This window comes from Notamacropus eugenii, chromosome 7 (assembly GCF_028372415.1).
Source record: "Notamacropus eugenii isolate mMacEug1 chromosome 7, mMacEug1.pri_v2, whole genome shotgun sequence".
Taxonomy (NCBI): Eukaryota; Metazoa; Chordata; class Mammalia; order Diprotodontia; family Macropodidae; genus Notamacropus; species Notamacropus eugenii.
This window is the reverse complement of record NC_092878.1, coordinates 81,054,451-81,070,742: the sequence shown is the minus strand read 5'-3', so window position 1 is coordinate 81,070,742 and position 16,292 is coordinate 81,054,451. Positions and strand designations below refer to the sequence as shown.

The 16,292-nt window shown below is 37.7% G+C and overlaps 1 protein-coding gene across 1 annotated transcript in view; it reads right to left on the bottom strand.

Moving 5' to 3' along the window:
• The window catches only part of ANXA10 (annexin A10), a 115,983-nt gene that overhangs the window by 76,533 nt on the left and 23,158 nt on the right, over window positions 1–16,292 (bottom strand). Inside the window, exon 2 of the mRNA XM_072625146.1 lies at window positions 6,925–7,055. Within this exon, the coding sequence (XP_072481247.1) occupies window positions 6,925–7,055 (131 nt within the window). The remainder of the gene's footprint in view (window positions 1–6,924; window positions 7,056–16,292) is intronic.

The following is a 16,292-nucleotide window of genomic DNA, read 5'->3' as shown; positions in this document are numbered from 1 at the left end:
CAAGAGTTATCAAAGTTCCTATTAAAGCAAATTTTACCTCTTTTTGACTTGCCTAGCTCCTTGCAGGGGGATAATGGCCTGGTTTTTTATTTCACAGCCCAGTCTGTGGCAAAGACACTTAAAACACTTACCACCTCCACTTGGAATCCAAAGTCCTCTGGTAAAGTAGAGAAAATGAATCATACCCTTAAAGGGATCCTTACTAAACTTGCATAGAAACCAGAGAAGAATGGATTAAGAATCTTTCAACTGGGCTGCTCAGAGTCCATCTAGGGAAAATATCAAACTTGCTCCTTTGAACTCTTATCTTTGAACATCCTCGACAGACTCAGAACAGCATTTGATCACCCAGTTTGCAACTCATTTATGAGCAGTCAGGAATGCCCTAACAGAATATGTCAATAAACATCTTCCTAAAATCTCTTGGCAGTGAAAAGGAGTGTCCTGCTCCCATGCAACCTGGAGATTGGGTTTATTTAAACATTTAGATGTCAACTGGAAGATCCCTACCAACTCATACTCACCAGCCCAAGGGTAGTGAACTGGAGGGCCTCCCCAGCTAGACTCATAACTCTAGGATTAAACTACTGGTTGCCTCCCCCACATCCCCATCCCTTCCCCACCCAGAGACTGCAGAATATACTTGTGAACACTTACAGGACCTCAAGCTACTGTTTAGAAAGACCCTGGTGCCCTCCAGTGGACAGGTGGATAAAAAGAGGTGAAATTATATTTTCCCTTTGCCTTTTGTGTTTTGGTCTTGTTTTAAACATTTTAAATTCCCCCCAGAGAAGTTGCCTTTTCTCTCCCTCTTGGAATCCTTTCCCTCTGAGCTGACAAAGATAATGCTAAATCTTTTCCTCCTCATCCTTGATACCTCAAGCACACTTGGTCTCCTCAAGTGGAAGGATAACTCTCTAATTAAACTCATTAGGCCAGGGGGAAGGTGATTCCAAGAGGGGGAGTCAAAGATTCTTGAGTATGCCACTTACACCCAGAAGGTAGCTCTCATCTCCTACCACATGCCATCTTTCCAAATGCCCCCCTCCTCAGCATTTCTTCAGAGATTTTTGGCACTCCATTTATATTGGTCTCTCCTGTATGGGCTACTCTCATCATCTCCACACCTTGCTTCTCTGCAGGGGAATATTGAATATTCCTTTACCTTTACTTGGGAGACAAGCTTCACAGCCACTGGACAGGTTAATATCCCTGTTGAGGGAAGCCTTGTAAAAATTTCTGCTGGTCTTTTAACCAGTACTACTAGTGCAGATAAGACTAGTGACAAGTGTCTCCAGAACTTTTTATCAGTCAGCTATACCAATTGTACTGAGGGAGCATTTCCTACCTCTCCCCCTACTCTCCCAGTAGGCTCCTCCTTTTTAAGCGTTCCTTCTAAGTTGTCACAGTGCTACAGCCCCTTCCAGTTACAACACTCCTATAGCTCTCTTAAAGATACTTCTTTAGAGAGGGAATTTAATAGGCAACCATTCTGATCCTCGGGATTCCTACTCACAGCCTCTTATGAACTTGTCCCATCTGCTCCCCTAAAGACTATACCTTCTTTTGTGTGATTGGTGAACCAAGTGACAAAAATTCTGGAGAAGAGGTGAAACGAAATGCCACCACATGGCAAGACCCCAACAGCTTTCAAGGACTTTGGATTTTTAGGACCCCACTTTTCCATTTTCAATGCCACATAGCCCAGGGTCTCTAACTTGAAAAGGGCAAAGTGTGGATTCTGGGGAAATGTCCTCTGGTTCCTTAAAAAGGGAGAAGAGTATCTCATGCGCTCGTATGGCCACCTACAAAAATGAATTCATTCTTTCTGACGTTATAGGGACCATTTGCTAGCTAGTAAATGAGACAGCTTATGGTCTCTGGGAAATCCATCAATCTTTTGATTCCCAATCAAAGGTGGTCCTAGATAAGAGAATAGTCCTACTATTATAGTATACTATATTATAGTCCTAGACTACCTGCGTGCCTCTATCATGGAATTTGTGCTCTAGCAAACACCTCTTGTATATACATAAACAACTCTGGGCAGATAGAGATTCATTGAAAGTATCTTGGAAAAGCTTAGTTCAATGTAAGAAACCCCCCAATACCTCAGTGCCCCCAAATCATCTTCTTCATGGAAATCCTGGTTCCTTTCCATACTAGCTTGTTGGGACTGGAAGCTCAATTCCGTGTGGACGGTCTCGGGCGGGTACAAGTGGGACTTCTAAATCTTAGAGTCTTACGAGGCCCTCCATGAACAGCGGGGGTTCCAGAAGGTCAGACTGAGCTAGCTCGGCTAGCTCGGGTATTTCCGCCTCTCCCCCGGAGATACCTGATGGGTGGAGTCTCCCTGCCCTCGAGGTCGTCCCGGATTGGAGCACACCTAGTTACCTAACAGCATGGTATTGAGATGCAAACTGTGTGGCTGAAGATTAAGTAGGATTAAGGAAGCCTAAAAGCTCTCTTAGCACGTGTGGAGCCAAGAGGACAGTAAGGCTCCGCTTCTTTTCTTTCCTCTCTCCCCTCCCCCTCTCTCCCCGCTTGTACTTCTACTTCCAATCCCTTAAGCTTAGCCTCCTTAGGAAATCTCCCCCTCTTCCTCCTAAGGAAGACCTACCCCCTGCACTTGTAACCGATTCCCTGGAATAAAGCTCAACCCCTGTTCGACTCTGGAACGTCCTTTCTGTCATATGTGCATCCGGCGTGGCCAGCCGAAGACCTGGGACAGGTAGGAAAGACTCGGGTAGCCCAATACAGGCCTCTAGGCTTGGCACTAGCTCTTATTCTTATTCCCCTTCTGATTGTATTTCTTTTGTGCCTGTTAGGTCCTTGTTAACTTAACCTCCTTGCCAGGGTTTCTCCTCTAGGGTCTGGGGCCATCAGCTTCCAGATGTCTGCTCAGGCTATATACCAACCTCCAACCGAGTCTTAGGTCTCCAGCCCACTGGACCTGGCATCAGCCCAGGTTCTGAAGTCTGACCCCTTGAGTAGGATTCAGAGAAGCAGGGAAAGCAAGACAACCCTTTTTAGCAGTAAGCAGTTTCAGAAACTGAGATCTTCACCTCTTAACCCAAAATATTTGGGTTCACATTTGTTTGAGGGGGAATGATGGGGTGTGGAGTGTGGACCTCCCCACCCTTGAACTTCCCCATTAATTTTAGGAACTCAGCCACAGAACCCAGATCCCTGGCATTTGCCTGAGGCACTGGACTCATCCCAGTATTATCTTTCAAATGTCCTTTCATTGTGGGCCCCCCAACCCAGCCTAGCTCTTCATTTTCTGTTATCTCCTGACCACCCCAAGCTACTTCCCACTCCTTAATCCCATCTAGATCCCTTTTTCTGCTACCTCTGAATCACCTCAGGCTATTTGCCACTTTTTAATTGCATCCAAATCTTCCCATAATCTTTTTCCCTATAAAAATATCAGTTTTGCCCCAATTAACTGGGCAGATTCACTAGGAATTTAGGCTTGTTTTAATGGCATTACAAATAAACTCCCTACTTTGACTGAAAGGCTTGAGTGGTCAATCCTTTTGCAGTAGACCCCTGTCCTGTAACCCTTGCATTCCATAGTACCCCTAGACCGTTACCATCTTTAAGTCAATGGATATTTCTAGCTAAGTAATGTCTACAATATTCTAATATTTTAATCAATATTTTGACTCTTACCTGTGGACCTAGAGCCTCTATAGAGACTCTACACCCTTTTAAAATGTGGAAGCCACCAAACTCTCAGAGACACCTTCTAGAAGACCAATACATATCAATAATATTTGCTATTCTTGTGTAGTTTTCATTTCTCTATAGGATAGTGACAAATAATCATGTAGAATGTATGGGTTCAGTGGTATCTTAAGGGCAGTCAACTAGAGTTTAGGTTTGTATTTATATTTAAATTTCCAACAGAGGTGGAGTTTATATGGCAAAGGTATACTGATTAAACTGCCATTTTAATCTTTTGAGATCTGATTCAAAGTAGATACTTTCATAGGGACTAGTTTAAGTGAATCTTTGAAAATAAATAGGCTTGTTAGATATATGCAACGTTTTAAATTCATCCCTGGCCATCATTTATTTTATTTATTTATTCATTTTTAATATTAAGAAGCTGCTGCATGGCACAGTGGAAAGGATAACTTGCATATAGACTCAAAATCAGGAGTAAGGTTCCAACCCTGTCAGCCAGTATCATTCAGTGAAAACTGATTCTAATGGTCCTGGAAAGACTTGTATAAACTGATGCAAGGTACAGTAAGCTGAACCAGGAGAAACATTTTATGCAATAATGAAATCATCATGAAGGAAAACAGTTTTGAAAGACTGAAGAGCTCTGATCTTTGCACTCAAAGGCCATCCATGATTTTAAAGGACCAATTATATAACATGTAACTTACTGCTGACAAAGAGGGAATAGATTCATGGTGCAGAATGATATGTGTATGTTTGGAGGTGGCCTCTGTGGGGACCTGTTTTACTTAACTATTCATATCTGATACAAGAGTTATATTTTCTTTCTTTGAGTGGGGGAGGGAAGAATTTGAGAAGAGATTGTAGGATTAGCATAATAAACAAAAAGCTAACAAAAAGAAAGTTACAAAAAAATGCACAGATTACAAATAGAACAATAAGGAACACATATATGGTCTTCTCTTTCTATTCTGCTTTGTATATATAAAAACCCATCTTATTTGGTTTTAAAGAAATTTAAGAAATTGGTTTAAGAAATTTAAATTTTTAAACTTAAAAATTAAAGAATTTAAAAAAATTTGAAAAAGGAGGAAGGGGATAACAGTTACTAATTGCTTTGCTTCTGTGAGCTTACTTTGGCTGAATGTAAACATATTCTATTAGCAAATACTTAAGTACAATACCACCGTACCCAAGCTTGTCTTTCACTCACCCCCTCAGGCACATCTTATTATCTATTCAAATTGAAGTAATTATCAGAAGATTAAAGACAGAAGCATTCCTGAGACCTCTGACTCAAAAGTTCAAGGAAAAGCAAATAAGTGTGGCAGTCAAAAAGAATCCGTATTCTGACCATAACCTCAACGTCAAGTAGAAAGTACATGGTAAAGTAGGAAAAAAATGCCTCAGTGAAAAAAAATAGATTTTTCTGATCTATAGTCTGAAACTACTGCCTTCCTAAGGGGGAGAAAATCAATCTATAACGTTTTGTCATTTTGTCTTTATATTTTTTCCAATAATTGATATTTTGAAAAACACAACAACTTTGCAAATTTCTAAGACAGTTTTTTAGAGGGTACAATTAAAGTCATTTTTGTTGTCACTTAAGACAGAAACAATAAAAGCCAACTTCTTCCTGTCAACCTGAAAGTTTGGTTAAGAAAAAGGCAGTCTGGCTAAATGCATACAGTTTATTGCCTTAAAGCTAATGGCCATCAAAAAACCAGATCCATTTAAAGGAGCACATAGGTGTATAAAAGACACTTTATATAAAATTTGTTTCATTATTTAGAAGACATCTAATTTTTAAAAAATTCCTTTTCCATTATTTCCTTAAACCAACTGTTTTAGAGACAGTATTGTGCAGTGGATAGCGAGGGAAACAAAAGAAGGAATTCTGTTTGCACAGGGTTAAAACTCCTCCTGGCTTTAAGTGATAGCAGATAATCAGAGTTGTGAAGGGGAAGCATGGGAAAGGAAGATTGTAGCCTGGAAGGATTAGAGCCAATCCTGATCCAGAAGGGAGGAGTTAGGATTATTAGCCCTATAAAGCCTGCCCTTGCTTCTGTATTTGGTGTACTCTCCTTTCTTACAGAAATGTCCCTGCTTCTCAGGAATTGGAGGAGAATGCTGTTCAACCTTTCCAATAAAGAAGCTTTGAGAATCAGTTTTCAGAGCTAAGTATGGGGTCTTCTTTATAACAACAGAGAAATGACTGGAGGATTTGTGTTAAGGTCCCAACTCTCGACACATACTTGCTGTATGACTCTCACCAAGACATTTCCCAACCCCTGACCCCCCCCACGTTCGGGGTTTATGCAGTGATTTCAGGGGATGGTTAACTTGACTTGAATAGGAAGAAAAATACATCTTTATTTTCACTAATCTTTAACTGAAATTTAACATTTCCTTCAATTATTTAAAACCTTTTTTTTTTTTTTCTAAGAAGGGTCCATAAACTTCACCAGACTTTCAAATGGGTCTAGGACATAAAAAGGTTAAGAGTCTATGCTTACCCAATAGAGGGTGCTGATCTGCTCTGATAGAGGGAATTTTTTCATCTTAGAATTCTATATACCATGAAATCACAGATCCTGTGCCTGTCACAATACTGCCTTTTAAAACTCTGAATCAGACTAGTGTACTAGAAAGAATAGTGGACCTAAAATCAGAGGATCTAGATTTGAATACTTACATGAATTATCTCAGACAAATCTTTCTGGCTCCCAGTTTCTTTATCTGGAGTACACGGTCTTTAGTTGTTATTCAGTTGTATCTGACCCTATTTGGGGTTTTCTTGGCAAAGATGCTGGAGTGGTTTGCCTTTTCTTTCTCCACTTCATTTTAAAGATGAAGAAATTAAGGCAAATAGCAAAAAATGACTTGCCCAGGGTCATATAGCTCAGATTTGAACTCAGGAAGATGATTCTTCCTGACTGCAGGCCCTGTACTATATCCACTGTACCACTTAACTGCCAACACAATATTTAAAAAGTTTAAAAACTTGATTGTCCTGTGGACTCTACATTCTTTTCTGTTGCCTACTTCCTTGCTTTTTATTCTCTCTCAACTTTGCTCTCTCTTCTTCCCTTTCTGTCCTTATTTAACTTTCCTGACTCATTCTCTCTCGTCTTTTTTGCAATTTTTCACACTATTTCATCTTTAAAAATACTTAAATTAAAAACAAATAACATTGAAATAGAAAGGCAAAAGTCAATATATAAAGCTTACCAAATCCTTGAAGGGCTCCCCCTATCATTTGAGCATCCATGACAGGATTGAAATTTGGAGCTGGAAAGATGGTTCCCTGGACCTGGTTGGAAGGGAAACCAATATTGTCATCAAGATTGTCTTTCAAATAACTTAGTGAGACAAAGTTTAAGAAGACCCCAAATGACAGCATTTTCTATGTGCATAAACAATTGCAAAATGAATGCATCTCACTAGATCAGTGATTCCCAAATTTATTTGGCCTACTGCCCTCTTTAAAAAAAAAAACAATTACTCAGCATCCTCTGGAAATCTACTTTCTTTAAACTTTTAATTTTTTAAAAAATTTGCACCATTTCAAGAAATATATGTAACTTTTCAAAAAAAATGACATCTTAAATTTAAATAATTTATTGTAAATTTTTTCCTGCATTGAAATGTTCATGATGCAATATTATATCATGTAACCATATCGTATCATATTATATGCACATATTCCTGCCAATGCATGCTGGACTTCCTTACAACATGTTTCACTGCCCACACTTGCTTGTTAAGACCTGTGCATAGACTTGTGTGTTTATTTGGGAAATAACATAATCACTCCAACTTTAACTCTGTTACACCACAGATGAAACATGTACAAATGATTTTTAAACATTTTCTTCTCTTTTTTCTTTATGCTTCTACTGCCTCCTTATTTTTATTCAACACTACTTAATTGCACCAGAGGCTACTACCCCCCTGGATCATCACAGTGGCCACCAGCGGGTGCTATTGGTCACTTTGGGAACCTATGGACCAGATTGTAAAAGTTTTGTCATATGATCTCCCATATTTGGATTTGGGTTGCTAATCTTGTTGCCTGGCTTTCTATAAAAGATCAAGGAAGCTTCCAGATATCCAGTATCTTCTACTATCTAGATAAAGCACCTTCTCTATAGTGCATGTCACTTTGAGCATCATGACTAATATTAGAAAAGTATGAGAAATACTGGATTTAAGCCAGCTGTCATTTTTCTTTTTCTTTTTTCTTCAGAAGAACTTTGATAACCTGAAAATGGACTTGTCTATAGAGCCAAATTGAGAATTTTATATGAATATTAAGTAGGACTTCCTTCAAAATAATTGCATGCTTCTAAAATCATTTAGGAAAATTGAGATTTAGGAAAAGTGGATTATGGGAATCTATGCATGGCATTTTATAGGAATGGATTATAGGAGTCTCTGCCTAAAGTGGCTTGAGAAATCTGCTTCTTTAAAGAAAGAAAGAAATATTTAGGTAGTAGACAAGTTCAGGGGAAGCTCCTCAAGGACAGAATAGCAAGACCTTACTATCATTTTTTAAATGACCTTTTAGGCTAACAATAAAATGGTGAATTATTTGAAAAAGGCATTTCATCAACATGGTCCATTATTTCAGAAAGGTGGTGAAAGACTAAATGTTTATTAATTTATCAGTCAGCTACTATCTATTAATCATTTATTAAGTACCCATTCAGTTACCAGGCACTGGATATGCAAAGACAAAAATTCAATAGTTCCCTGCCCTCAGGAGCTGATATTCTACCAGGAGAGGCAAAGGGTATATTGATAAGAATATCTACAATTTTCCTAATATTAATACAAGGTTAAAAAGCTTTTTGGGGAAGGGTACTAGAAGCTAGAGACATTGAAAGAGGCTTCATATGTAAAGTGATGCTTGAGTAGAGCTTTGAGTAAAACAAGGCAGTTTAAATTGAAAGTGAATTTCAGTTATGGAGAAAAGTCGGTGAAAGGGAAGATGGTGTGTGTGTGTGTGTGTGTGTGTGTGTGTGTGTGTGTGTGTGTGTGTGTGTGTGTGTGTGTGTGTGTTTAAAAACTGACCTTGTTTGGGGTTGCACTGTAGCATAGGAGAAGGGGAGGAATAAATGATAAGGTTGGAAAGGGAAGTTAGGGACAGACTTTGAAGAACTTTAAAACCTAAACAGAAGAGCTTGTATTTAATCCTAGTGACAATATGAAGCTATTGGAGTTTTCTGAGGAGGGTGGTGACATGGTCAGACTTGCACTTAAGGGAAATAATCACTTTGGAACCTCTGTGGAGGATGGCCAAGAATGGGAAAAGACTTGAGAAAGGTATAGCAATTAGAAAGCTATAACAATCATCCTTGTGAAAGATGATAAGGGTTTGAATTAGGGCAGTGACTGCATAAGTAGAGGGAGGGGATCAGATATGAAAAGTAATGTAGTGACAAAATTTGAGAACTGGATGGGCATGTCAGATAAAGGAGATGGAGGAGTGAAGAATAATGACAGCCAGGTTTGAAATTTAAGATGATTAGATAGATAGCTTTATCCTTGACCAAAACAGGAAGGTTTAAAAGAGAGCTGGTTTCATTTACTTATTTATTTATTGTGGGGGCAGGGAGGGATGAAATGAATTCAGCTTTGGACTTAGCGGAAATTCAGAGATTTTCGAGTTTAATCCCTTCATTTTACAGAAGAGGAAACTGGAAGCTTGAGTAGAAAAGTGTCCAGGGTCACAGGTATCAAATGTAGAACAGGAATTTGATTCCCAATCTTATGGCTGCAAATTCAGTATATTTTTTTCCCATACCACATTGTTTTCTTTATATGTCTTCCTATAGGAAATTTAGGCCCATGCACAAAATGTATTGCTGACATGACCAGTGTTCTCCTAAGAAGAAAGCTGGTAAGCTATTAAACAGGCATTTATAGGTGCTTATTATGTTCTAGGTACTACAGTAAACAATGAAAATACAAAGAAATTAAAAAATACAGTCCCTGCTCACAAGGGGTTGATATAGTTATCCTTTCTACATTGTGACTTTCCCCAATGCAGTTTTGATATATTGTGTGTTGGCATAAGAAATTAAAATGGAATTTTGGGGGGAATTTTGCAGAAGCTGCAGATGACACGTGAATGCCAGCTGGTGACTGAAAAAAAGTTTAGAAACTCACAAATTTATAAATTAGAAATATAGTATTGAATAATATCAACACATTTTATCTTTTAATACCATAAATGTAAGTAATTTCTTTTCTCTGGTACGAAGAGAGGACCAAAATTATTTTACATGAATTTTACAGATCATGGGAAATACCATGCCCTCTCCCCCTAGAGTGTGAAAGGGATAACTGTATTCTAAAAGTGTTGCTTGATGATATCTTGGTGGCTTGAGTGAGTCAATCCTGTCTTGACACCAGGGAGTGATTCAAGTATGATTTCATTATTTCCATATCATGCCATCTACACTCTAGCCATTTTTTCTAGCTTCCTCATACTCATTCCACTAGATCTTCTCACTAGGTACTGGGAATGTAGGTTTTAATAGATTTTGTCTATCCTTGGAACCAGAGCTCCAAGTACTTTCCTGACCATTTCTACAAAATACCACTGTACAAACATCCTGCCCATTCCCCTTTCTAGATCTCTTTTTGTGCTATGTTTCCCTGTTAGAATATAAACTCCTTGGGGTCTGTGATTGTCTTGCTTAAATGTATTTGTATCTCTAACACTTAACATCGGGTCTGGCATATTATAAGATTTATTAAGTTGTCATTTATTCCTACAAGTCATTAGAACATGTCCTGGGTGTTTAGGGTCCAGTACTATTTTTCAGCATCTGAAGGTGATACTGTTCCATGATAGGGGGCTTTTCTTAGGAGTACTAAATTAAAGATGTAGAGCCAAAAAGGACCTTAAAAGTCATTTAGTCTAACTCCCTCATTTAACAGATAAGGCAACTGGGCTACCAAGAGGTTAAGTCAGTTGTTCATGGTCATCCAGCAAATATTTATTAGATGGGATTTCCTAGGTCTCCTTGACCCCAAATTCAGTGCCATATCAGCTCTGCCAAGCTGCATCACACTGAGACTGTCTTTCAAATGTGTCCTGGATCTCTCATTTTCAAGTCTCCAAGGATTCTTATAGATCATAACTGTATTTGGCATTTTTGCAGATGCTCAATTTGATATGGTCAAGCAAGCTAGAAGGTAGCAGTGCTTGGTGAATTTTAAAAGTGATCTGAAAACTTCTTTGAATTTGAGAATGATGCTGGAGATGGAGGAGAAAAAGATGTAAGTGCAAGAAAGTGTAAGTGTAAGATTTACAAAAAATGATATTTGATCTGGAATGAATTTAAGAAATTATCTAATGGACTTGAAATCAGAGGACCCACCTGTGCTACTTATAACTTGCTCATTAATTTCTTTTTCTGTAGAATGGGATGACTGGATTAGATGATATTGAAGGGTCATTCCATTCCTAACTGCTCTGGTTTTATGAATAAAAATTCACAAATTCCTTATTTTCTAAATGAGGAGGCAGAGACTCTAATGGGTTTATGCTTAATAGCAGAGTAGGAAGGAAATTCTATGTCTTCTTGCTCACAGCCTTTCCTGTTGTATAACAATGCTTTCTTTCCATAGCTTTGACCAACATGAGATGACTGGGTTTTTGCTCAGGGTGCTAAAATTTATCAAGGTACATACTTCCCTCCCGGTATGTTTCTGGTCCACAATTCCTAGTCTTTGTGATCTGCGGTCCATATGCCGCAGTCTTCTGTTGTTCCTCATTTCCTTGGCTGCAAATAGCATATACCAAAGACTGTGTGTGTCAGAGGTGGAATTCAGAGATCTTCCTGAACCCCTGCTGAGCTCTTCCACTGCCTATCTCTGCTCCCATCCTTTAAAACTTCCCTATCATTAAAAAAAACAAAACAAAACAACTTTCTCCAGGTTTTCCTTGCCTTTTTAAAAGAAAGACCTCTGGGCCCCAAAAGAGGTACCCTAAATGAAACAGAGTCCCATCACAGATTATAAAGTGTTTTTTATTGTCTGAGGGAAAAAAAAAAAGCTTTCAGGGGAGAGTAGATCCTATGAGGTAACAGAGAGGGAGGTAGAATTCTCAACTGCTCAGAGAAGAGTGAAAAAAGGGTGAGATAACATAATTTCTAGAGGTTTTTGGACAGGGAGTAGGAGGTAAAGGGAGAATATATATGTAGTCACAGTAAGACAAGATGTTTAGAAAGTCTCAAGGAAGGTTTGGAGTCTGCAGGTGCTGCTCAAGTTTACTCTTGAGCTGGGTGGTTTCTGGCAGCTACAGGCCTCTCCAGATTTGGCTCACTCACAAAGGACTGCTGGCATGTTAAGCAGTTTTGGGCTTCAGAAGCCTTTCTGATCAACTAGTTTTTATGTAACTCTGACGCAACTCTATAATGACTATAGAGTGTATGATTACACCTTAGATGCCAGAATTCTATCTGCTTCTATTTGAAACTCCCACTAGAATTATCATTTTGTTGTTGAAGTATATGAAGTCACAACAGTATGGTCTGCTTACTGTGCTGTAGTTAATGTGTTGACTTTTACATGGCTAACATGTTCTGTATGTGGTAATAAGAGCTACAAATGAAATGTGGATGAATATGTGCCATGAAGTCAGAAATATGACAGCAGCTATAACTATAAAAATATCCATCACAGGGAGAGTGGAACTTAAGATTTTTCATCTTAATAAGATCAGAGTCAAATTCAGAGGAAAGGCAGTGTGGGATAGTAGAATGAAAACAATATTCTCACAAAGTAAAGATAAATTAGTTTGCGTCTTAACTCTGATAACATTTTTTGCAACAAGTCATTTAATTTCCCTGTGGCTCAGTGTCTTAATTTATTAGTAAATTGGAGAATTAGCAAATTGAGATTAATATTTTAATACTTTCACTGCCCACTTCATAAGTTGGTTAAGATACAAACATATGTGTTTGTATGTCTATATATATATATACATATACATATATACACATATAATACAGAAATTTATGATTGTATATATTTATATCTAAATAAATATATACACATGCATACATACACATATATAATCAATTGTTTTCACTGCCTTCTTTTACAGTGCTCCTTGATGACAATACATTTCCTCCAATTTTCTCATTAATTACACTAATATTTTGGAAGCATTTCCATTAAAAACCATGAGTAGGATAAAGTGAAATGTCATGAAATATTAGTAATGGTGGCTGAAGTCACATAGCACTTTCTACAAAACATGGTTATTAGCTTGAATGGATCCCTCAAAAAAAAATTCCTTGTCAAGTAGGCAGTAGGAATTGGGAAAGCTGAAATCCATGACTTGCCCAAAGTCACATACATAATTATTAAGAGGTAGAGCTATGATATAATTACAGGTTTCTTGCTTCTAAATCTATTCCCTTTCTATTACGTGAGAGCTGTCTCCTAAAAAGCAAGGGAATTTACTTGCCTTTTTAAGTTAGTATCAAGTGTCAGTTAAGAAGATATTCCTGAATAAGGTGGCATTTGAACTGGGCCCTGTCTGACTCAAAAGCTCTTGAAATCCTTGACATTTTTAATCCTCGGATCTTATTAGTGACCTTACACTGAGCTATCCAGCTTTTCAGAACTCAGTTTCCTTTAGAATCTCATAACGGGTTTAGACTCTCATGCCTCTTAAGGACTTGTCATTTTTTGTCCTTGGACACTTGTGGGAGCACATATAATGTTCATTAGACACTCTAGGGCTTACTTTCAGGCAGAGTCCATGGAGGGGCTTTTAGCGAAAATGCTTTTCATTTTCAATGCCTAAGTTCCACTTAATGGTTGACTTAGAGTGATTATCAATAGTAACAGTTTCTCTTTCCCTCTTAGATTCATTTAGCATTTTTTTTCTTTTGCTCATTCTTAAAGAGGTCTATTCACTTAATGGGTGTTTACCTTCCTTTAAGTGAATACCTGAAAAGGCCAAGGTCCCTCACTCCATCCTGGGCCATCTCCAGTCATTCTGATGAGTATCTGATCACTGGATCCAGATGACTCAGGAGGAGAAAGTGAGGCTGGTGACCTTGCACAGTCCTCCCTCACTTAAAAGAAAGTCCAGTGCAAGTCATGTCATCATTTCTCTGATGTCAGGGTCTTTTTTGGAAATGAAGAATGAACACAAGAAGAAAAGATGCATTGAATTTAAATTAATAGAAAGGGATGAAGGAGTTTGTAGTGATGGGCAGTGGGGAAATAATCTAGTATTATGAACTGTGCAACCCAAAGTATGGAGATGGGGCAGTAATGGGTATATATGGGGGAAGCAGAGAAAGGGAATGACCAACAGCTTAGTTTGTTGGGGGAACAAATTGTGTATCTGGCATAGGCTATAAAATTTGAAAGGAGAAGTGGTGTCAAACTGTGAGGTGTCTTGAATTGGCCCCAGATTTGTATATTATTTTTCTGATGACTTCTAAGTTCAGTAGATTATCAAAAAATAGCCTTGGAAGTTTCTTGGATTCATTACTAAGTTTTTTGTTCTATTATAACTCCATGAGTTTCTAATGAGTCCTCAAATTCACTATCTTGTCCCATGAAATGAGCCTTTACTAGATAAAAGATTGGACTATGCTTTCATTTACTTTATATTTCATAAATTTTAGCTATTATTCAGAGAAAACTGATGTTTACAAGAAGTCAAGTAAGTCTATTAGAATTAGATAGAAGAGCATTTTTGGCCTCAGATAATAAGAACATGCATTTAAATGCCTTTAGATTTAGAAAGCAATCTTCATTTAATTATCATAAAACTCTATGTTGCTATTACAGTTATTATTGTTCCAGCTGAACAGATAAGGAAATGGAGGATCAAGAGGATGTTACTTGCACAGTCATGCTAATAGTAAGTGTTCAGAGGTAAGACTCAGACCCATGTTTTCCTTGATCCAAGTTCCACAATCTCTTCTTTACCACATGTCAGACTCAAGCTCTCAAACTTGTCACCATGGGCTCTGATTGGTGATTTTACCTTGCTGACTTGCAAACCTACCATTCCACTCCCTGGACATCTCCACTCTGTACCATAATGCAAATATGCTTTGTTCCCTATCACCCTTCATTTGTAACTCTAGCTCTGAGGACAATAATCAAATAAAGATTATCATTTCTGAAAAGGACATATCAGTCATTTTAGCCTATGTCTCCAATCATCATTCCCTCTCATTTCCTTGTCCACAACTCTGCTATATGTTCTGTCTTCTCTTAGAATGTAAATTACTTGAGCGCAGTGACTACCTGACCAAATTTTATCCCCAGTGTTTAGTACCATGCCCCACATGTAGCAACTGCTTTATAAATATACTTTCTTCCTCCCTCCCTCCCTTCCTTCCTTCCTTCCTTCCTTCCTTCCTTCCTTCCTTCCTTCCTTCCTTCCTTCCTTCCTTCCTTCCTTCCTTTGTCCTTTAGACAATCCCAACCATCAAATAAACTGTAGAAAATTAAAAAAAAAAGACTAGAAATCCTTGTGATTATGGGTTTTGTTTTTTGATCATTCCTTCAAAAATATCTTTAATGGCTTTACTAATAAAGAAAAGTTAATTTTATGTGTTGATTACTTAGCCCCAATTTCTAGGTCTTTAAGATATCAAGAGTATGTTTCTATTCAAGATTATGTTTCTTTTTTTGAAACTACACATCGTCAGTTGAGCATGTTATTATTTTGTCAATGCATTGTTACTATTATTTATTTGGAAGGTATAATGGTGGCAACATCAGTAAACATGTTGACAAGATCTTTAGTATTTCTAAAAAGATTAATAGGTCTCTAATGACTACATAAAGGCACTGTTGAAATGGGACTATATATATCTTAGAAAAATTAACTTTAAGTCAATGTCTATCACAGAAACTTTAGAAATACTTAATGATTACTTGAAATAGATATTTTATGCTATATTCAGCAGCTGCCCTTCATAGTTTATCAGATCATTACATGGATTCTATATCTTGTGCCAATGATGATGTGACAAAACCATACTATCTGCTTATTGAATTTCCAGAATCAATTCTTTAAATAGGGGTTTTGATTTGTCATTTTTTAAAAAACTAAAATGATTGCTAGTTCCATAAAAAAATATCACACAGTGATATTGTCACAGTGTTAACCAATTGTTTGACTGAACCTGCTGGCTGCTGTAGTGTCTTATTCAATGGAGCAATGGAACCATTATCTCACTGATGCAGATGTTGTGTTTGGTTGTTTAGCTCATAACCAGTCATTTCTTCTCATACAGTGGGAGACTTGTCCCTTTCCTGCCTTCTCTTTCTAAAGGAGAGGTACCGTTCTTTCTAGGAATTCTCCTTAATTAACTCCTTCCTATAGGCTTTTTAACATGCCTAAGATGCCAGATAAGTACTTGGGTGTGGTATGATTTTTATCCTTTAAGATTTAACTCAAAATTGTGCAGAATGGGGCAGTAAAAAGTATGTTAGACTTGGGGTCAACAAACCCTGGCTTTGAATTTTTAAAAAATGTTTTAGTAATTATATTTTAATGTAACTGGTTTTCTTGGTAATACTATGCATTTTATTGCATT